General features: G+C 41.7%; 1 protein-coding gene across 4 annotated transcripts in view; it reads left to right on the forward strand.

Annotated features, from left to right (window-relative positions):
* Positions 1-24,673, forward strand: part of RPGRIP1L (RPGRIP1 like) — a 687,119-nt gene that overhangs the window by 591,271 nt on the left and 71,175 nt on the right. For all 4 annotated transcript variants that reach the window (XM_069216318.1, XM_069216317.1, XM_069216321.1 and 1 more), the window contains exon 23: positions 20,562-20,748. In XM_069216318.1, the coding sequence (XP_069072419.1) occupies positions 20,562-20,748 (187 nt within the window). The remainder of the gene's footprint in view (positions 1-20,561; positions 20,749-24,673) is intronic.

The raw sequence follows: 24,673 nt of genomic DNA on the forward strand, positions 1-24,673 counted from the left end.
CTTTGAACACCTCATGCCTTTTGGGCCGTTACTCCCACACGCTGTTGGAAATGGTTGTGCACATGCTGCCACAGGTCCCAAAGGAGGCCCAGGCCTCTCTCAGGCAGTTGCTGATGGGAGAGAAGTAGCAAAGTTCACCATCTGTTGTGGACTGGACATGACTGACCTGCTAGTCAGAGCGGTTTCATCAACAGTGGCCGTCAGGCGCCAGGCCTGGTTGAGTACGTTTGGCTTTTCAGGGGATGTTTAGGCTACTTTGATGGACATGCCCTTTAATGTCACCCATCTCTTCAGAGACGAGGCAGACTCGGTGCTCAAGCGCCACCATCCTGCAACCGGATGACAGAGGATCACATCCCTTCTCTGCAAGGTAGTTACAACTCTCTTTGCCAAGGGAGCCATACAGAGGGTTCCCGTGCAAGAAGTAGGTTCTGGTTGCTATTCCCACTTCTTCCCATCTGGTCTCGGCGAAGTCCAGACTCCACATCAACCTGTTGGAGCTATGTGAGATCAGACTAACATTGAAAGCATTTCTTCCTTCTCTCAAGGCAAAGGTGATGCAGGTGTTCATGGACAACACCACTGTCATGTAGTACTGCAACAAGCAGGGCAGGGTGGCACTGTGGACTCTGTCAGGAGGCTCTACATCTCTGGATGAGGCTGGAACAACAAGGCAACAGGGTATTTCCCTGGTGGTTCAGCCTCTGGTGGGCTCTCTGAACGTCAGACCAAACAAACTCAGCCGACGATGCTTAGTCGATCACAAATGGCATCTCCATCTGGAGGTGGTGCAAGGTCTCTTTGAGCAGTGGGGAGAGCCTTGGTTAGATCTGTTCGCCTCCACACAGAATGCGCAATGTCAGAAGTATTGCACATTGGTGTTTCCAAGGTGGCGATTTCTCAGCGATGTCTTTCGTCTTTAGAGGAACTCAGGCCTCCTGTACGCCTTTCCGCCCATACCACTTCTGCCCAAAATTCTCAAGAAGATCAAGAACGACCAGGCCGAAGTAATCCTTGTGGCTCCAAACTGGGAACAGAGAATCTGGTATCCTGAGTTGTGAAGCATGTCTGTCGATCCTCCGGTCAGAATGACCCTTTCGGGAGGATCTTCTGTCACAGCAGGGGAGGGTTCTGCACCCAAACCTGTCCACTCTCCGCTTTTTTGCTTGGAGATTGAGCGGTGACAGTTGACAGCTTTTGACCTTCTGCCCAAAGTCCGTAATGTAATCTTACCAGCCAGGCACTCCTCCACCAAAACGTTGTACACTTGTTGTTGGAAGAAATGTGTGCCATGGTGCACAGACAAGTCTCTTGACCCTCTTTCTACCCCCTCATCTGAGGTCCTGTTGCTTATACTTTCTCTGGACCAGCAGGGCTCTGCCATGGCCACTCTCCAAGGTTGTCTGCAATTTCCTTGTTTAAATCCCCTTTTGTACATAGGTTCCTTAAAAGTCTCCAACATATGTTTCCTCCATCTGTATTTGATATGCCCCATTGGGATTTGAATTTGTTTTTGACATTTCTGATGTGTGCACCTTTTGAGCCTCTCTAAAATTGTCCTCTCAAGCTTCTGACTTCGAAAATAGCCTTCCTTGTGACCATTACATCTGCCCGCATGGTGAGTGAACTGCAGGCGTTGTCTTCAAAGCCGCCCAACTTTTCCATCTATCCTGACAAAGTGGTCCTTTGCACGAGGGATGCTTTTCTACCCTCCCATGTAGGTCTATCTTTCACCTTGCCTATTTTTTATGCTCCCCTATACAGCGGGTCCCAAAAAGAGCTTTGGTTTTTTACCTTGATTGTACAAAAGAGTTCCGGGTGGATGAAAGGTGGGGCATTGCAGAAGCAGACCATCTCCAGATAGGTCGTACTGTACCTGACCATAAAGCAACCACCTGAAGGTTTGCATACTAATGCTACTCAAGCTACAGCTGAAACCACTGCTTTAGCATAGGGAGGTCCAGTCCATGACATCTGTCAGGCTACAACATCGGCTTCTCTGCACACGTTTACCAAACACTGTTGCCTGGACAGTCAGGTACATAGGGACGGGTACTTTGCCCGTTCAGTGTTGGTTCACGGACCCACCTCCGGGGATGGCATTTCTTGGGTATCTATTCAAAGGTAAGGAATCTGCAACTAGAATTCTTTGTCAGATGAACAAGTTTCTTACCGTCAGTAACGCTTTATCTGGTAGTGACATATTGTAGTTGCAGATTCCTTACCTACCCACCCATACTCCCAGCTCTGTGAACTGATTTCTTGGCACAGGGACATCCCTTAAGGGCCTTAGTTTTGATGAACCAGTAGTCAGTGTTCTTCATGGCTCTGAGGCGTGGAAAGTTGTGAAAAGAAACTGACGTCAGCGCGCTGGGGTGGCGCCTACTTAGGTCCAGAAACGTCATATCTGGCACGGACAACACCAACGACGAACGCGGAGCCGGTCGACACCACCTAACTGCACACATGGGTACTACTCTGAAAATTCTCTAGATCCAGCCTGATGCCTGGGGAAAGTTCAAAAGTAAGGAATCTGTGACAGGTATATGTCTCTACCAAATAAGGCATTACTTACTGAAGGTAAGTAACTTGTTCATTGGGCAAATAAGCATGATAACCTAAACACAGATAGCTTGTAAAGGTAAAACCTTCTTTTGTGGCAAATAGCAAGCAATCACTACATATGGGTTAACAGTTCCTGTAGCTCTTCAAGACTCAAGGGTATGGTAGCATTGACAGGATGGTCCAGTAGTGATTCCAGAGACAATGGGCAAGATGTTAAAAATCCAATCTCCAGCAGCCATCTTCAGATATCAACAACAGCAGAGATGGCGGGCAGAACTGAGCAGTGGATCACCTAATCCACAGATAAGGAGGTCTTAGCTTGGTTCAACCCTGGAGTCTTTGAAGACCTCCACCTCACAAGCAGGTCCTCAGCAATTGCAAACGAGATGCACAGATGGCTCCCACTTTCATATGCAGGTAGGCACCTCCACATAAGCAGGCTGTACCAGCCTAATGCCAGCCACCTCTGCTCACCACATGAGGGGTAACTCAGTGCCTAATGGACTTACTGCCAGCACTTACCAACAGACTCCAAGCTCCTTCTACCCATCATGGACTACTCCATGGGCTCTTCAAAACTCCTGTCAATTGTACGTCCCCTCATAGACTCCAGGCTCTGTGCTCCACAGTGGTTCACTGGGACTCCAAATGTGAACAACACTGCACTGCTCATCAACAGCAACTCCCTGACAATAACCTGCAGCTGCTGAATCCTTGCAGCCGCGTCTGCTGTCTGGTGCAGTTGTCACAGAATCCTCCGCTGCTGTGCCCTGGGCTCAAAGCAGTGGCAGTGACTTGTGGCTCGCTGTGGCTCCGGCACCTCCCGAATGTGACCTGGAATGGCCTGATTCCCGCTGTGTTCAAGCAGCATGACAGCAGTGTAGGAGCTGCACAGGACAGACAGCATAGTCAACGTTGTCTGTATGTATCCCTGAGAAAGGTGCACGGCATTTGCTCTCTCTGAGTTTGTGCAGGGTGCAAGGCATGCCGGACAGGCAAGGTGGTCCAGGCGAGCAGGTACCTTTGTATGATGTGCAGATTCCATTGAGGGGCACAAGCTGCATTGGCCTAACGTCCGCTGCCTCCATGCTGCTTAGTAAGCCCACGGCCTAGGGCCTTACTGACACTCTGCTCCTGTGCTTGTCCACCCCTTCCACTTGAGCTGTGCCAGGGAGTTCACCTCCCTCTGCTGCTCAGAAGTGCTAGGTGGTGCTGGGGAGTATGGAAGGGGCCCCTGAATCACAGGGCTGCAGGGGATTGGCCAGGGATCAACCTGGGTGCTAAGCCTGCTTTTGCACCAGCATTGCCCTTCATTCTTCAGGCTTCGTCCGCACCCCTCCCCGTATCAGCTTAAAAGATTATTGAACTTTAAAAAAAAAATATAAAAATATTATGATAAATATTAATAGAAATTGATTTTAACTATTTATTGTAATTTTAGAACAAGATATGCTACAACAGTATAAACTTAGTTTTAAATTAAATACTTAATTCAATGTTGTAAATTACAATTATTTGTCTAAAGATGTATTTTAAAAAACATTTAAAGTAAAATGTTTATATTTATGTATTAAAATGATTAAACCTTATGGAATTATTTTAAATCAATTCACTTATTAAAAATATAATTGCATTTCTTTTTAAATTAAATTTTACTAAAATATTGTTAGCTAATATAATTGTTTTAGCTGTATATAATTCTTTAGCATTTAATTAAATGTATATATTTTTTGCAGAAGTTGAAATAAATTAATGAATTTTATCAGTTCGTAAAGAGAGGTAATTTAAGTCTCTGCCTCCATTATTTTTTATTGGCTGGTGTTGCAGTTCTATTTGTTGGGCATGTGTGATGTTGGATGTACTCCGGGTCTGAAGTGGAGTACATTTACTAATGTTTTGGATCATTTTTTGCTGTAGTAACTTTAGAAGTGCAGATTGTGATTAGGAATAGGGTTATTCCTGTGTGTATGGTGCATATCAATTCCTAAAAACCTCCCTAAATCGCTCTTTAGTCCTCCTCAAGCCCCTTCCCTTTGATAGTAAGTATTCCTTATTTTCCATCCACTCCCCGTGTCCTTTCCACATTTACTACTAAATGTCAGGGATGAGATCTCCGCACAGAAAAAATAGGAGAGATGGAGACCTCCCCACATAGCTTTAGTGAAAAGCATTTTGTAGTATGTGAGTAGTACTGTTGCAGTACTACCAGTGCTTAACTTGTAAATAAAAAGGTGCCGGTGCCCAAAGCCCTCCTCTTAAACATGCGGCTGCTGCAATTAAATCTGCAAACACGGAATACTGAGGCAGCGTAATCCCGATGCCATCTCTGACTTCTTCAATCCATTCAAAGCCACTCCCTGCCCCTTCAGCTCACATCTGCAGCTTTCTGCTTTCTCTCATCATGTCGCTTTTTCGTTTTTCTCTTCCTTCGTCTTTCCCAAACGTTTCGTTTGCTCGCAGCAAATGCTTGAGGCAGAAGACCAAGCGCCGGCCCTCAAAAATAACTGCTGGTACTCATCACCGGAAACAACAAGCACAAATTAAGCACTGAGTACTACTGAACTTACTACAAAACGCAGTTTGTGAATAGGCCCCTACTGTATACATATGTAGTGTATAAAGCCTCAGACTACATTGATGACATTAGATTAAAATACAGTCTGACAAAAACGAATAGGTTCAGTCAGGGGAACTGAACTAACACTGCAAGGTTAAGTGAATTGGTATAAAGTCAGTAAAATGAGCTTGTCGGATTCAATAAGATAAACTATCACTGGCGAGAAAGTCGATCCATCTGTTTCCTCTTACACACAGATCTCCCTGTAGGTCCCTCCACATGGGTTTGGGGTGGTATGTTCGGCAACTTGTCATATGATATCTTCAGCATTATGGTTGGTGGATTGGAGTTGGTCCACAACGGTGCATTTAAGGTGCGAAAGCAGATCCCATTCTTTCTTGTAGAATTCTGTTTTATGCCTTCCGCTTAATCTGTCCAATGTGTATTGCTAAGCAAGCACACAAATCACATATACTGCATTTATGATGTCCAGCGATAAATGGTAAACCCCACTGCTGGGTTATGGCATGCATTTGAGCGCTGGTGTAGCCATTTGCTATGACTACATAGTCCTTGATGTTTTTTGCCATTTTGGTGGCTAACGCTAGTACACTCTAGGGAGATTGGAGTATTCTGATGCCTACTAATCTTTTTGAGCGTGTTGCTGGGGGGATTAAATTGAGTCACAAAGGTCCACCTATCAATCGCATGCTTTTCTGCAGAGGTTGTAAAAGGAATCACACATAGGCTAACAAAATTTGCTTCTGTGTCGTAGTCAAGAGTTGCTTTGTGTAGACTCTGTCCAGAAATTCCTGTATTAGGACGTTCGAATCATGGAAGTAGTCATTTTTATGTAAGCAGTCACAATGCAGCCTCAGGAAGTGTCCAATTGGCAGACTGCCCCGAAGGCTACGTGAGTGGTAGTCTGTGTGTATAATTTGTTGTTGGCACGTTTCAGGTCCAAAATGCCTATACTATAATTGTCAAAGGAAATGGTGAACCGAATGTCAGGAAAACGTCTGTTTAACCAGTTTAGAAAAAGTAAAGGTCCTTCAGTGTGGCGGTCCAGATCATGAATACATCATTGATGTATCTCCTCCAGATTGTCATGTTGGAGGAGAAAGTATCAGACTCATTAAAGATTTAGCAATCCATATAAAAGTAGCATATAGTACCACCCAAGGCTGTTTTCAGTAGGTAACTAAGAAAGTTACTGCATCAAGTGAGTCACCAATGCTTGTACGTAGTGAGAACCTAATCCCCTCCCCCACCACCATCTAAACAGATCTCTTGGCAGTGGCTATAGACAAGCATGGGAGCAAAGGCCTCTTTGAGATGATGTTTGAGTTTGAGGAACTGATGATGAATGTCGTCTTGGCCCATTAGTTAGTGATCATTTGAGATTATTAATAGTTGTACACTGATTGTGGTGATCCCAGGCTGCAATGCCTGCAGTGCTGCTATTTATAGCCATGTTAATCTTTCAATTCAATTTACAATTAAAACGGCAAACTAGTTATAACATTTCAATATAAGAAGCCTGATCAGCTTCTGATTACTTCTTTGATGACGTTGTTGATCACAAAAAACACCACAACAGACTACTTATTAACTTTGCTGCATGCTTCTTTTTCGTCCTTTCTTATATGCATGTGATGCATAATTAATCACAGATTACTTCATTTTGTCTCATTTCATGTACAACATTTATGAGCATCACTTTGTCAGAATGAAATACTTGTCCCCTCCTCTCTTCTCTAAAATGCCGTAATTAGTGTTAGCATTTTTCTTAACTGTCTACATAAAGTTTAGCGGCTGGATTAAATCAAGTCATTAACATAATGCACCATCTAGTCTGCCCCCATCTCTCTTCGCTTCCACTACATCAAAGTGGCACCCAGTGCCAGTGTAATTGGGCCATGCTAGCCTGTCAGGTTTAGTCAGGCTGACGGCTGGTGCTTTCACAAAAGGGCTCCCAGGCAGGATAATTAATGGAGAGAAAAAAAGAGTCAGAGAAAATGTAAAACTTTGGACAGTTTGCTATGAATATTTCATACGTTTGAATAATCAGGAGTTAACATTATCAATCTGATGTATAATACATTGATTAAAAGCCCTGTTTCGGGTCGTCAGCTTAGACAACTCGGCCAGGGAATTTACATACTCTTTGTGGGATTGTCGATAAAAGAATTCTATCTCACCTGCTGCGCCCCCGAAGCGTGCCATGCACTTAATTATTGTGAGTAATAATGTAGCTTACCTAAATGTTACTGCTTCCGGCTAACTTGTTGTCTTAATTTGTACCCCACGGCAGTTACTGGCGGGAGTCGATCACTGTGAGGTGGCAAGGTTGTCGGTAAGCGGCTGTTTACCGTCCCTCCCGTTGCTTCATTAAACCTAGTGCCCTGTGCGTGTACAAATGGCAGATTTGCTAAGCGCCAGGTTGGATTTCTCTCCACTTCTAGCAAGCCAGATGTGACTTTATCACGAACAGATTTTTGCATACATTACCTGTAAATGGATGTCTTTGCAATTATTACGTTTGTTGAAAAATAAAAACACATTTAAAAAAGAAAAAACAAATGCCTTACCTGGCAGTCTTTTAACTATATATGTAAAATGTGGCCTGATAAGTCTGAATAACGCGTTAGTAGATTTTATGGATTATTTTGGTCAACTGTTTTGCCAATTCTAGCTAGCCCGACGTTTTCATACATTATATTTCCCAAATTAATTTTTGTGGGTTTCTATCGGAAGTCCTCTAAACTCCTTTAGAAATGTATCATGGTTTTCTGACAAAAATATTCTACCTTTGGTATTATACTGGTTTGGAAGTATGATTAGTGTGCCTTTAATCATTTTTATGCTATATATTATAGTTCAACAACTTTGCAATGTGGATTGTACTCATATTCACCTTGTTACCTAGGGCCAGATGTAGCAAAGGTTTTTACCCATTCTGTGTCTATGGGAAAAAGTGTTCGTACATATGGCCCCTAGTCACTAGCATCCCTTTTTTAGTGGTTACGCAGTGTAATTTATGAGTCTGCGTGATTAAATTGATCAGGTTCTCCATCAAAATTGCAAATGTCTGGATAATACATGTCACTAATCTTGTATTAGTAGGTGTTGTGGGCTTTTCTGAGGCTATGCTGTATGTGGAAAGAATACTGTACAAAGATTCCATCCCTTCTGGACCAAAGTAAGTATAGGTTAGCGCTGAAGACAAGGAAGAAGGAGCTAAAGCATCAGGCATGGGAAACCCTGATTGAAACCAGTTTGGTTAAGGATATGCCAGCCTTTTGGTGCAGAATTAATAACATCTCTTTAAGGGACGACAATGCCACGAAATTAGAGATGGCCATTAATGAATCTGACTAGGTTGCCCATTTTTCTGAGATTTATTCCATCCCTGGTACGCACATTCAGAGCTCTGATTCACTGACGCCTTGTAGTTTTAGTAATTCATCATTTACCCTGGATGAAGTCATCATGGTGGTTATGGCCAGTAAGTGTGGCCAAGCCCCTGGCCCAGACGGTGTCCCTATTCATTTGTTCAAGGCTAACCTATCCCTGTGGGGTCCTATAATGACCAGGGTCTTAGTGGCCTGTTTACGCTCCCGTATCCTGGACTCCTGGGCAGAGTCAGTCATTGTACCTATCTTCAAGAACTGGGATCACTCCAACCTCACCTGCTATCGACCCAAATCACTACTTGACTCATTGTTAAAAGTTACAGGGAAATTTGTATTGAGTCGTCTCGAAGAATGGGCAGAAGCTTCTAACATCCTCTCAGCCCTCCAGAATGGTTTTCACAGAGGGCTGAGAACCATCGAGCATGGTCTCAATCTCATCGTGAACATCACCAAATACACAATGTAAAAGGTCAATTTTTAGCTACCTTTTGTCGACCTGTCGAGTGCATAAAACTATGTCCTTCATAGACAACTGTGGGCTATTCTATCTGAGATTGGGGTGGATCCACCAATAATTGCTTTCACTAGAGAACCGTACTCCAGGGGAAAGGCTATGGTGCGCTTTGGGGGCATGGGTGAATCTACTGGTGCTTTTAAGCTTGAAAGAGGGGTCAGACAGATCTGTGTCTTGGCGCCTTTTTTGTTCACTCTGTACATTAATAGCATAGACTTTATACTAAGCGATAATTGTAAAGATCACCCCAAAATTGGCCACAGACCAATCCTTTGTATGCTGATGTTGGTGTCCTCATGTCATGTACCCCCTTGGGCTTACAGAGAATACGTTCCTTTTTTATTACCAATGTCTGAGCTTGGCCTGATTGTCAATAAAAGCAAGACTTTTGTTATGAAACATCAGAGGAATACAAGGAAGTGTCCCAATCCTGTGTCAGGCGATTCTAAGTTAAGTTTTACCCCAACAATTTCTTATCTGGGTATTTTATTCGACGAACATGGCACATGGTCTCCTGCAGTGAATAACAGGAAGTTGCACTTTACTAAATCTGTCAATGCCCTTTTAAAGTTTACTGCCAATTCAGGTACCAAACCAGTGAGTGAGATGCTTACTGTTATGCAAAATGTGTCACTGTTGCTTTATATGGGGTTGGCATTCGAGACTATGCCAATGTTAACCATCTTCAGATGGTTGAGAACGGCCTCCCTAAAAATCTTTTATCGGTTCGTAAAATGTTGTATGCCATTCTGAATTGGGGTTGAGGTTTTTAGCCGGCCTGATTAAAATTCATCTAATTTTAGAGTGGCACAAGGTATGGACCGCCAAATGTACTATTTAAACCAATCACGTATCAATGATTGTCGTAGGTTGAATGATTTTCACCTTATACCCTGGTTTAAATTTGTTAAACAGTTTGCCTCAGATATTGGGTAAGTAGAGTATTTTTCCTCACCAGAAACACTACACACTGTTAGTAGAAATGATCATAACAAATTGTCTACAAGTACTTAAAGATCAAAGGCTGACCCAGGAATTGATGAAACTGGATGTTATCAAAAATCAGTTGCTTCTTGTACCAAACAGGTTGAAACGTTATCTTAGCCCTGTGCAGAATTTTCGACACAGGTTTTTGCTAACTCACTTTAGATTAGGCATGTTCCACCGTCTAGACAGGTTCCCAGCGATTAACAATTGGTCAAATGTCTTAATCAAGTGTTTCTGTGACACTATATCTGCGCAAGGCACTTTGCACATCGTTCTCTTTTGTATAGTTTTCGATACACCACGTAGACAAGCTTATATTGCCTACCCTTCGTGAAATGAATTTTAATCAATGTCGTCCCGCACTTTTGTTCTTGCAACAGTTGTCTTCTGCTGACGTTTTCTGTAGAATTACTAGCTTTTTAAGCTCAGTGGCACATGATTGTATTTTAACTATGCATTTGAGTATGCATTTGATACTGCACTGTATGCTTTTATAATTTTCAAGAAAATCGAATAAAACAATTTTTTTATTTGATTTGAGTTATTGCTTTCTGTTCGGCTAAGAACATTTCCAATAGGTTACCTATGAATTCTTTGGAACTGATGTTGTCAAATCTGAACCCGAATACTGTAAAGTATTACAAACTGGTACTAAGCAGCAAATTATTCAGTTACTTCTTCCAGTCATTCCTAATTCACATCTGTGACACAATGCTACATTTGTTTTCCGTAATGAGAGTGCTGAATCTGGAGGGCGCACGACCAGCTCAAAGGGCTCAGTTAAAGTAGAGAGGAAGATGCTCATTTTGGGTTATGTGATGGTTACTATAGATTATTAATGAAAAATATGTAGTAGAAACAGGGAGAAGAGATATTTGAACACAATGCATATAAACTGAACATGGAAACTCAAGATTGCATTGGTAATGCAATAAGGCCTCACACTTAATTCAATTTGCATCCATTACATAGACATTGACAACACCGAGACACAACTTAATTAGACCAGATCACTCTCCTATTGCTCTTCATCTTCGGAGCCTGTGATACCACTCTCAAACAAATGCTAGAAGTTTGCAAAGCCTGAATTTGACCAACTACCTCAAGTGGCAAAACCTATACCAACATGGCCCAGATACACAGATGCATCTATATGCCATACCAGGACCTCATTCTTGAAGAAGTTTCACTTAAATAAAATCTCTAAACGGAAACAGGGTTTTAAGCCATCCAATAAATAGTTCATTTGAAAGCTATCCATGCTAAAAACAAAATGTTGGTCATACGGATAACAGTAGTGAAAATCCCTATTTGAATGACAAACCTTTGAAAAAATATTCTCAAGAAGGCTGTAAAGAAATGAAACTCTGCCTGGCCGAACTCATCACTGTGATGTGTAAACAAACTAGGGAAGGTTTAATTCTCTTTCATGAAATTACTAACCAGATGTCTTAAAACATGTCTGTTTTCCTTCCCCAAAACAATATGAAGGCCTTGCATGTTTTTTTTTTAAATCAAAACTCCCAGATATCTGGGTCCCTGTCTACCAGCTCACCTCTATTAACTATATTTTGCATGTAAGTCTGTTTCTGATTAGATCACCTAACTAGCCTCCAGTATCAAAGTGTCTAATATACCTGCGAAGCTTGACCACCATTGTGCATGAAACACATTTTTTGTTCCCTGTCGTGCAACATTACCATCCTGATTAACTCCTCGCTGTCAGTGGACTCTGACCGGAACAAACCAAAACAGCAAATAGTATCCCCACCCCTAAAAAATACTACAGCAAACCTAGACCTAATGGCCACATATCCCTTGCTCTCAAACCTACCTTATCCTAGAAAGATTCTGAAATTAGTAGTAGTGAAGTAATTGCAAGAATATATTGAACAAGACCAATTACTCCACACAGGCAATCAGATAATTGACCAGCTAGATTAGGCTTCTCCCGGCTGCCTTGTAAAAAGAGCTACGTATGTTCAAAATCATCCAGAGCTACTCATATTATTAGTGTAATAGTGATCACATCAGGCAAGATTACATAAGTGGCCACCCCAAGCAGGAGTATGAGAAGTAATCTGCCTCAATGCTTCAGGCAGAGTTGCCAACAGTAATGTAAAAAGGCTTTATCCACTTGGAATGCCTCTGTGTAGGTAAAACATAACAATCTTAACTGCTGTGCATCAAGGTAAATATGAGCTCCCCAATTCCAGATAATTTATCACTCAATAAGAGCTTTTAATATAACATAGCCTGTATTTGTAAAGCACATGTTCACCCTGAAAGGTGTCTTGGCACCAATGTGTTTCATTACCCAAGTCACTGATTGTAAAGATTGAATTGGAAATACAGCTGGAGATTCAGTTGGACCATCAACTTTTTTTCTCCATGCATATCAGTTCTGAAAACATACACATTTTCATCTCTAATACAAACCTTTCAGTTTTCTTATATGTATATTATCTCCTCCAAGCAAAAGCTTCTAGTTAAGAAGACTCGGCTGCACACAGGAGAGCTACTTACAGGCAGCTGGGAACTATCAGTAGCACACAAGCTACTTGTTGAAGAAGCCTTACCTAAAGGGACCGACCTAGCATTGACTGACATCAAGGAAGAGCTCCTCAGACTCTTGTCAAACATAAGTAAACAGTCTTAGTACTTATTAGATTTTGGTCTCCCTATACCCTATGATACACTTGATCATGATGTTCTTCTCTCCAGACTGAATTATTTCGAATTAATTGCTCTACGTACAAATGTATGAGTTAATTCCTTTTTAGTTGGATGCAACACATTTGAATGGGGTCAGCCCAACAATCCTGCCCTAAACTGTTGTGTAGGGTTCCCCTAGGATCTGCCTTATCCCCAGTCTTTTTCAGCTGCTACCTGTGGCCCTTGTCGCTGCTATTAGGTCAATACAAGATTCATTTCCAGATTTGCACCAAGGACACAAATCTGCATTGTCTTAGGTAACAAATGAGAAGGATACATCATCATCACCATTTCAGTCCACCATATTTAAATTGTGATGATAGGAAATGTCCTCCATTTAAACTGGACCAAAGCGGAATCCTCCTTCAAGTGAACAAACGTACACAGTGTACCATTTCACAACAAAATATTGTAGGCTCATCTTCAATGTTAATCTCTTATCTATCCCTCAAATCAGTGCCATAGTCATGGTGATCAATTTCAGCTGTACTAGCTCCATAAAATTCTCCCTCTCGTGCAAATTAATGACCAAATTGAACTGAAATGGGAACTCGTTTTAGAGAAGACTGACAACTGGAACATGATCTACACAGGCTAGCCAAAGACTTTGATTGAATGACTTCAGAAAGTCCATTGCAAAGATGCCAATATATGCCTAAGCCTAGGTAAATGTAACCATTCCAATCCCTTTGTAAAAGTACTCCACTTGTTTGAAGTGGACAGATGATCGTATGTTAGGCACTTTGCATCATCAACAAAGCCTACTTAAAAAACGCTTAACAAATTTACAAAAATTAGAGCCCCTCACTCCATCTCCATAAGGAACTTGAGATCTATCAGGGCCATACATGGGAGTGTTGAGCCCAAAACACTAGTATCTCTTATACCTCTACCTCCAGAGCTGAACCTAAGTACCTCTGATTCATCTAGCTCTTCAAAACTAGCTCTTCATGGAAGCCTTTCCTATAGACTGCACTTGGTCAACGAATAAAGAATGTTGTGTGTAGTACCCTCCGTACCCAACTTGTCTCTTTAGACCAACGATTTACTTCTGCTGTACAACATCACAAGATGACAAATGAGGTTTTTCAAAACACCAAAGTGAATGAGCTAAACTGCATAAATGGGAGAGGTACAGAATGCTGTTGGCACAGACAGTGAGACAATATAGCTTAAGAATAGCAGAGTGAACACTACTTTGTAGAGCAAATAAAGCATAGGATGTAAAACTTGCCTCAGACTCAAAACGGAATGAAAATCAGTAATCAGGTTGGGACAGGACTAGAATTAGAGAAGGTTTAAAAGCAAAAAATGTAGTTGAAGAGCACATTCTTCTTATATTGCATTGTTTGAAGTGACACATGTCATGACAGCTGAGTGATTGATGTGCAGAGAAAGGAGATAAAAAGTAAACTGAGCAGTGAAACAAAAGTTGGAAAGAAACAAGTTTTGTTTTGGATGGGTTATGTTGGAGAAAATGATTGTCCACTGCACAAAGTCAAAAAGGGAACTATAAGGTTCTGCTGTGTAAAAATATGATACAAAACAAAGTGAGGTAATGAAAATAGAAGCAATGTTGTTATATGAGAAAAACATTGTTAAGATCAGAACCCTGAAAAATCACGTAGACAAAAAATGGAGTACCCCTTTCACTAATGGGTGCAAATTTTCATATGAAGCACGTTGTACCATTAACTATTGAAGCTTGAAACATTTGTATCCTAAGGGGTACCACTATGATTTATCAGAAACTTTGAGGGGTTGTGGCTGCTGTTTTTTCAGTTGATTACTGCCTCACTAGATAATTCCACTACTGACAGAAAAAGTCCATTGGCCCTTTGCTTAACTAAACGATCACCATTTGGGCGTAACTATCTATTCATTACACATCACTTGTGGGAACTGCCACCAGAGCAACTTCGAGTTTTTGTAGACAGAGAAATTTCCGGAAGTGAACTATTTCTGGTAAAGGGAAACATGGGCAATGAATCTTTGAAAACTCCTCTTTCACAAAGAAGTTCACCTTCTGGCCATCTCGTCTGCTAAAACCATATTTGAGGTTCAGACCTTTTTCAGAAAATTGCCCTGAATGGTATCTGATGTACAAGCAACATTTAATTAGTCACCCTCCGTGTGTGCCTATGTTTGATTTCGCCTAACTCAGATTCTGTTTTACACTGTATTTTCCCCAGGATGTTACAAAATGCCTAATGTAAAAATAGTATTATTAGTAGTAGCAATAGTAACTGATCACATATAAAAACATAGTAAGGCACCTCCATACGCTAGCTGGTGCTTTTCGCTAAAATGCTTTTCAACAACTTCACTAAGATAGTATAGTGAATTATACAAACATTACAAAGTATAAAAGAAAAGATAAACAGAAATAAGCTGTATAAATCCAAGGTGACATGGCAGAGTGAAAACAATGGCCCTCATTATGAGTCTGGCGGTCTTCAGACTCGCTGTGGTCGTTGGACTGCCACGGTCGGACTGCTGACACCACCAGGTTGCCGCCAGTCAACAGCCTAGCGGCCTTGGCGGATGTAATCCGCCAGGGTGGCCCTGCATGCAGTGCCACCCTGGGGATTATCACTCCCCAGTCCGCCAGCCTTTTCATGGCAGTTGGACCGCTGTGGAAAGGCTGGCGGAATGGGGGTGGTGGGGTCCCCCTCGGGGCCCCTGCAATGTGCATGCACTTAGCATGGTTAGTGCAGGGGTCCCCATGGACAGCCCCATTGCGCTTTCCACTGCCCGAATTATGGGCAGTGGAAAGCGCACCTGGTGCTACTGCACCCGCTGCACCGCCACATTGCCGCAGGCTCGATTATGAGCCGGCCTCAATGCTAGGGTCCTGTGTCCAGCTAAGCAGACGGGTGGGAACGGTGTTTCCGCCGGCCCATTAGCAGGCTCAAAATAGGGCTGGTGGTGTACTGGCCGCACTGGCGGTCATGTAGTGATAAGAGTTTGGTGGGCGGCCTCTGCCACCCACCAAACTCATAAGGAGGGCCAATATCATGTTAAGATCAAATATAATGGTAGACAAGTGAATCGAATGCATGATTAGAATGAGAAGGGACGAGATGTATCAACAGTTGAAAATTCTGACCAAATATTTTATTGCTATCCCTCTACAGAGGGAATTGGCGAACGGTGAGGATATTTTAGCCAGTCTACGGGGAGCATTGAATCAGCAGGATGACAAATCTACAGATGGTTCAGGTCATTAAAAGCCAGGTGATAATGGCAGAAGAATCCATCACCCTACTTCACTCTGGATCCATCAGAAACTATACTAGTCAGAGACCCCCTGCTTGCGCTAACACCACATGATAGAACACAGAGGAGAAGCGCAGGCTACATTAAGGGAGGAGTATATTATTTTATTGATGTTAGAACAGGCCACTCTACTTCTAGCTATTGGGATTCAATCCTCTGCCATACCACATGGATCCACACACCATAGCCTACTTTGATGCTCCTGTGCTTCAGATGATAGCAACTTCTGTTTCCTTGAATGGTCCAGACGCAAGTCTTTGCCAGCTCAGTCGTTGATCACAGACTGTATCATCACGCCATGGCTATTGGGCCTGCCAGCAACCTCAGTAACTCCAACAGCATCAAGACAGCCAGAATTCCTCTAACATTTCCCTAGGCAGGACTGGAAGAAGAAAATAGAAGAGGGCAGACGCAAGGCGGCACGCTCCTGCTACAGGCTCAACATTAGTGCTTCTATTGGCTCAGGCATGTGTCATTTCAAGAAATTATTTGAATTACATTTTGATACCATCAAAGGTGTTCTGCTTGCAGCTGCTTATTTGATTTCAGGCACACAAAAATATGATCACATTCTAGGCCTGTGTCCCTTCAATTGCATATCAAAGTCTGGATTACATTTGAAATAGTCTACATTAACTTCATTGGTATTCAGCAACAAACCCGAATACCTTACTGACTAAACTTGTGTGCGGCTACCAAGCATAGTCTGAAATGTACTCTTCCCTAAAGCTGCATGCGTGAATCCCATTCTGGTCATTGTTTTCTCTCCCACTGTACACTATTCTTTAACACCATGTCTATAATGTTACCTTTTGTCACTTTTTTTTGCCTCTTATAAGATTACCTTGCAACATTCTTTGTACGTTTCTTCTTGTTTCTGGTGTGCTCTATCGCCTTTCATGGTTGTAATAATAACTGTAAAAAAAATCTGCAAACAACAATGTCATTTATGTTGTCTTCGAAAAATCTTGTGCAGGCCACTTATTCATAGTGGGTCATGTAGTTCTTTAAAACGTGGGTTTATTGTTAATAAGAACCCTGTTCTTTTTTCTGAAAATGTAGACATTTCTTCCAGCTGCAGGAGATCTTATTCTCACTCCAGTTGTACTTTATTGATGGGAAGCATAAAATTCATTCCCCAGTTTGACAGTGCGAGAAGAAGCAAATTAGTCTAAATACATTTTACCAGTCTTATTTAATAAAACTAATAACCCCTTGGGAATTGAGGTGTTCCTTACCTTGTCGTACAACTATTCTTGCATTTTATGTGTTTGTCCTCATTGGAGTTAGTTTTCCTTTAGGAGGGTTTACTCGTTCTGAGAAATATGTAGTTTCCATTGGCCAGTGAATTTCTTTGCATGATGTACACTTTAAAAGATTGCATCCATTTTGGTGTGACTTTTATTTACTGACAATCATTGCTAATTTACACAGTGGTTTCTAAATGATGTTTGCTTAGAACACTGCAGTGATATATTTGATGTATTATGCGAATAGTTTGAATATACTTTAGAATTATTGTCTTTTCTTTCTCCAGATGTAAACTGCTGTTGATTGGGGTTGGTGAACAGTGGGGCTGAAGCAATGGACAAAGCATGCAGTATATGTTTTCTTGTCAGTGGTATTTCTGACAGATGAAAGCTGTTGGGTTATTTAAATGAAAGGTCTTACCTTGTCATGTTGTGTGACTTGGGAAATGAACTGTAATAAATGCAGGTTGCAAAAGATGGACCATGCAAACTAGTGTATAAATAATGTTAGATTAAAACAAAATCACAAAATATGGGCTATACTTATAATATGATTGTTAATGTATCACCATGATGAGGTAGAGGGAAAAATCTTCGTTAAAAAACAGACAAAAGAGAGTACTTTGTGGTCGTGCAGTTCGGTTGCGCGGGGTATGATTTGAAGCCAAGTAACCTTTACATGCTTTCATATCGTTCTTTTCAAATTTGAATATGAAAAGCACATTCAAGTCAAGGATTGTCACATTAATGACATTTGGCAGTCATTTGATTTATTGGGTTTTAGAAAAGAATTCTTTTAAATATTTCATCATACTATGCTAATCCGAGTAATATTGCCATCTGAACTCGTGTACCTGTATTAGCTGAGACATGATGGTGTGAAATTTTCGCTGTCATTCCGGCCAAATTTCCATGAATCTCGTGAATAATAAAACGGCTTATTGAAATATTCAGATTTTAGTTTTTAGTTAAAGCATCTCAGGATGCATAATAAAAGAAAATGTCTCCTTAAAAGAGGGGGTAAAATTACTTTATCAAATATTAAAAGGTACTTGACAGCAATGAACATTAGTCTTTTCACTCGATTGTACATTGTAACAATAATAGACTTCTGTGTTCTTTATTTTTATGACTTACCTGTTTTTCTTTGGGAAGAAAAGTTTGCAACAGTAAGGTCCTCTATAATAAAATAACCATAGAAGTTATAGTTTGTACATTACCTAGCAGGTGAAAAATATTCCACCTTTTAAATGTGCAGTTTGAAGTGCTCATTCAAAGTGGTTTGAAAAGGACCATCATGCTTATCCCCGTCTCCAAAGGCACATGAGAATATGCAAATTATAATTTGAAAACTGTGTTGCCAATGTTTGGTTAAGGAGATTTATTATGCTATTCAGCTAGTGTCGGGTTTGTAAAAGGCGAACTGGGCCCTAAAGGCAGCTGGAGCTCCTTGCCTATATAAGCAGACAAAAACAAGTAGCGAAAAGTACACTACAGATGACAGAAAACAGGCAAGATCAGTTACACAGAAATGTAGAGGCATGGGAGGCAGGCAGAATACAGGAATGAAATACTAAATGTTATTAAGAGAAAAGGAGGATCCCCAGAAGGAGGTGATAATTTGGTTTGTAGATAATAGTGTTATCCAGAGCCACTGAAATTATGTGGCATCAGGGACCCGAATTATGCAGCAGGGTCAACAAAATTATGCAGCAAGAAAAGTAAACGATTCAGCATAACGTGGCACCGTCTGTGACAGCGTTATTTGGTTATTTTGCCATGTCAACCACTTTAATACCTACAGTTCCTAACCAGTAACTAAAGGGCATCAAGGGCCTTTTTTTAGTAGGTTTTGATCCGTCTGCATGAAGACTAAATGTTTGGTAGTACTTGGAAAAAATATTTGATCTGACAGAAATAGAGCGACAGGGCAGTAGCGGCAAAGCTACCTGCGTCTCGGAGGCCAACGTGATTGTATTCTTTCTTAACAAAAAAAACTCACAATTAACGAGATTTAAGAGAGTCTGCTTTTTAATTTACTTTATTCGACTGTGAGGTGTAACAACATATGAATGTACGTTTTTAGAAATCGTATTACAACACAATGCAGCCAAAATGTAAAACGTTATTGATCGCACATTTAATTTTAATTAAGAGTCTTTGTGAGGGCTGAACTGCTGCAAGGAGCCACGTGTGCACCATAGCAAATGCCTTAAATATAATGAAATCGGTGAATAAAGGACTTTTCGATCGTGATTTCTATGGAGACCTTCTCGATTATTGCAGCTGTATCTACAGCACCTTCTCATTAAGCAGGTCTTTATGTGTTATGGATTACTGGGTGTCACTCAGTCTAGTGTTGAACTGTAAGCTGCAACACAAAAGGATGATGGAAGGAGTCCTGAAACTTTTCAAACACTCTCCCTCAGTCATAGATCTGACTGGTTGTGGGGTACCACCCCTCTTCCATCAGGCTAGCTTGAATCCAGTGGCACAGCGAGCAAGGGACCCACGTCTGGGCATACCCTAGCCACTTATGGTGACTTTAGCAACACAAAAGGATGCTGGACAGAGTGCTAAAACTTTACAAACACTAACCCCCAGTCACAACTGGGGTGGCGTGGCAAGCACAAAAACAATGGATTAAGCCCAAATCTGTGTCTGTGGATGAATGTTTTATTTATTCTGCTTTCTGTCCATCATCTGTAGTTTTTGCTTTTGTTGCCCGAAGTGGGAAGGGGATGCCCAGACACGGGTCCCATGCTCACTGTGCCACTGGATTCAAGCTAGCCTGGCTCATGAGGGGTGGTAGCCCAAAACCGGTCCCAGGATGCTACTTTCCAGTCCAGGGAGGACCTGGCCTGGCAGTTCGTGCTGGACTGTTCCCAAGGGGAGCCTGGTCAAGACTGATTTGCATATGGCTGGGTACAAACTAGGGTGATGTGGTGAGCAAAAAAACGATGGTTTAAACCCAGATCTGTGACTGGCGGTAAATGTTTGATTTGTTCAGCATTCCGTCCAACTTCTGTTACTTTCGCTTTGTTAGACTAATAGTTGTAGCACTCCTCGCCACTAAAGGCGCAGGATCTGCAAGTGATGTTTAAGAGAAGCAGCGTTAGATGTATTGATGTTCTGACTATTTTACAATCTTAATACTACTTCCCAGGGCTAAAGACAGAGCAATGTATTATGTTTTTGGATTTATTTGTTGCCGGAAGAAGTGACCTATTTGTGGTTTTTATTATTAGCATTAATTGAATTGATCTTTTCTCATGCAGCCATCAGAGAAGATCCGCATTGAAATCACTGCCTTAACTTTTAATGAGGATGCTGATGTTTTGCTGGATGACTCTATAAAAAGACTATTTGTGGAATGCAAATTTTGCAATTTGCCATCCGAGGAAACACCGGTGTCGCTTCCAAAACCAAAACGCGGACAGTGGATTCACTACAACCACAGCAATGGTAGGCTTAATCCACTTGGAAATGGTATAACATGTTCACTGTTGAAATTATAACTTCTGAACAGAGATCATAAATAAAAATATGCGATGCTGTGAGGCATGAAAACGCCACTTCTTAAGGATCCATTTGTTGCATCCAGAGATATTTTGCTCATTTGTCCATACGGTTGACTTCGATAATCTGGAATAATTCAGGTCGATTCACAGTTATTTTTGCGAAAATTGTGCATCAGTGAGTTGCACTCTTAAGCCTCCAAATTGGATATGCAGTTTTGTGGGAATTCAACAAATAAACACGAAAATAGTTGTGTCAGTTGAATTGTTCCATCCCATGTACTCATTTACAGCCTTCTTTTTGAGAGTAAATATGTGTGTGAGTGGGCCAGCAAAAAAAGGCTTTGGGGAAGGTATCTGAATATCCAACAAGGTATGACCTTTGGGTTTACTTTATCTTCCTATAAGCTACCCTGTCCCCTCCTCGAGATTACATGCTTCTGTCCCTAAACCTAGTACTATATATGCAGATGTTCCATAGTACGTATGGGTAAATTTATAGGAAGTGAGACATCTGCCCAAAAGTGGGAGTTATCTTATGTGTTTTGTTTCGGGTGTATATATGTCTATGCATTCTAAATAGGGCCCGCAGTGCATCTGCCTCTTTCAAGCAAATGTCCCGTGCTGGATAATATTTAAATTAGGCCCAAAGTCTCATCAAAGGTTATACCTATTGGACTGCAATTTCTACACGCATGAGTGCTTTTTGCACAGCTGCGTTGCACTGAGTAAGTTGGCAGGGTTCCTGTAGTCGGATATATATGTCATACCTTGCATTCTCTGTGTGTACAAGGTTACCAGATGTTGGTTTTGTGCCTCAGCCCGTGTTTTCAGATACTATGATGAATTTGACACAGACCAACATCGATTAAACATGAATATCTTCTGCAGCTAAGCACATAGATTCACATGCAACATGGTGATCAGGAGGACCACTTCCACCCCTTTTCTGTCAGTCAGCATTTTTTTATTTTTTTTTATTAAAGTGGCTCTAATTTTTTTTATTGCTGTTAACATGATATACCTCAACGAACAAACATTCAGTAATCAGTTATCTGTTCTCAATTCTTCTTGCTCATACTTATTACCAGCCAAAACAACTGTCCCCAACGTCTGACGCCCCGCCCCCCCCACCCTTTCCCTCCCTGCTGATTATTTCGCGCATCCCATCCATGTACACAGCACATTACAATCCCAGGTCGATACTTGTAGGAGCACTCAGTACCTCCAGTGCTTGAGAATCTGTCTTATGTCAGGGGTGGTAGTTCACATCTACTCTCCAAGCAAATCTTCAACCCAAATCAACCAATCCACTACTTGAGCGCTGTAGGCAGCAGTCCTTTATTGAGTATGTGTGCACAGACATAAATGTCATTGAATTGTCCAGTCAGTGTAATGATTCTGAACTCTTATTGCTGTTTTTCATAAGTTTGTGAATTGTCTTCAATGTGTTGCAATCCAGGTTTTGATACAGTGATGCTAAGGGTGCTTTGTTCCATCACTTCTTTTTTATTTTGAGTTAATCCAATACGCAATATGAAAACGTGGAGGTTTTGTATTTTAAGATGCGACCTTTCATCTCCTTATGGCACCGAGTTATGACATTAGAATCCCAAGGAACATTGTGTGTGCCTCCCACAGCTAAGATTGCCCCATCTGTTCGCCCTATATAGGATGTATTGAAGTGTGTGTTTGATGTGGTTTTCAAGAGGACAAACAGAACGGACACAAACTACCCACGGTGCAAGAGCTGTGCTTACTTCTTTGTATTGTGTTTTGAACACATATTACAAGCCAGTAGCTCCTCTGTTGAGGATGTGCAGTGCAGCATTGCGATACACTGAGGACCTTGAACATGTTCTTCCAAAAGAGAATCTACTGTGTCATTAATGGACAACCCCCTAAGTGCAATTCTACAGCAAGATCTAGGAATATTGATTGTTTATTTCACTCATTAAACTACCCCTTAGACCTTGCAGAAGCTCTCTGCTTTGTACTACCCACCTGCTTTAGGCCTGGTGGACTGGGACATGGCAAACTTTGCTGTAGGAGTCACTTCTATTGTTGCCACCTTGGCATTGATATTTCTAGCACGGCCACCGAAACCGCCACGCCTGCTACATCATTTTTATTTCTAGAATGGGCGCGTCCTTTCTAGCTGTCCCCTATACTAGGGGTTCCCTTCTTTTTATACTAGGTTTTCTTTTCAAGGGCTCCATTTTGAAATAAACATGAAAGGGCAAGAGCCCCTTAGGCTAAACAGCATTTCTTTATTGATGCAGCAAACTGAAGCGGTAGTCTGGATACTTCATCAAGCTAACTCGCTAAAGTGAAGCAGACAATCGCACAGTATCAGAGGAAGAGCAATTAGAGCTCTAATGCACCTTAAACTGGCTACTTGAAAACCACGTAGAAGAGGGTGAAAGGGTCTTTAAGGTTGCCTTTAGCACAAATTGTGGTGCTTAGTGCTTATTAAAGGTCAAAGGACTACCCCTGAAACAAGTGCTAGGAGATGTAGGGATTAGCAAGCACAATGCAAGCAGTCCAGCGATAAAGAATCTAAGGTCCAGACAAAGGTACATAAATCGTAGAAAGATATTAGCTAGATACTTTTAAAGGTGTGAAATAAAAATAGATGTAAACATTTGGGGGTAAGGGTCTTTTTATAAGCATTTATTATAGCTGCATATTCAAATTCAAGCAAAGTTAAAAATGTCTTGAAATTATTTTTGGTGTCCTTGTAGTTTTTAGGCTCGAGCCTGCGATAGCATGCTCTAGCGCATGCGTCTTTTGCTTGCGAAATACTATTGTAAACAGAAAAGGGCTTGGAGCCACCTGTCGCTTGTCATTTGTTGGCTTGCGTGGCACTCTTCTTTATAGCCTTATAATTCGTCACTGCAGGCCTGGCATCATTTCTGTTCCTGTCTGTGGGGCAGGGACCAAGCACTGATTAATTCAACCTAATCAGAACCTGTACGCTGCTCCTGACGTGAGTGACGTACTTCTTTCTAACTTCAAGGGCCCAGCAAACAAAAGGCGTGTGACTAACAAAAATGTGCCCAGCAGTTTTATTTTATTCTGTAGTTCCCTCTTTTTGTTTATCTTGCCAAATCTTCTTTTCTCACTTTGCACTCATGTTTTCTTTTGTTTCGCTTGTGGGTGCTGTTGTCAAAACATGATAATTATCTTGCATTAAATATTGCAAAGCGGAACGGTTTCTTTTTTATGTGTAATTTCCAAAACTATACTTTAACACATAATCGTGCAGTACACCTCAGTCCTCCCCACTCCAATCCAATCTGTCCTACTCCATTCCAAACCAATCCATCCCACCTTACCCACACCAGCCCACCCCATTCAATCCGATCCGCCCCATTCCAATCCATGCCATTCAACCTCAGTCCACCCCACTCAAGCCAATTGACCCCAGACCAATTCATTCCACTCCACTCCACTCCACCCCACTGAAAACCAGACCACTAAGCCCAGTCCACTCCAAGCCACCACACTCTAATTCTCACAACTATCCCACTCCAATCTGCCCCATCTCCAATCCAATCCACCTCACCCCAATCCAATGAAATCCAATCCACTACATCCCATTTCACCTCCTCCAATCCACTACCATCCACTCCACACCAGTCCAATACAGCACAATTCTAGCTACTCCATTTCAATAGAATCCGCCCCACTACAGTAAAACAATTTGCCCCACTCCAGTCTAAGACAATCTTCCCTACTCCAATCCCAAACAATCTGGGCGACTCCATTGTGCCCCACGCCAATCCAAAACAATCTGCCCCACTCTAATCTAAAACAATGTCCCCACTCCAATTTTAAACCATCTGCCCCACTCCAATCCAAATCAGTCT

This window comes from Pleurodeles waltl, chromosome 12, assembly GCF_031143425.1.
Source record: "Pleurodeles waltl isolate 20211129_DDA chromosome 12, aPleWal1.hap1.20221129, whole genome shotgun sequence".
NCBI classification, from domain to species: Eukaryota; Metazoa; Chordata; class Amphibia; order Caudata; family Salamandridae; genus Pleurodeles; species Pleurodeles waltl.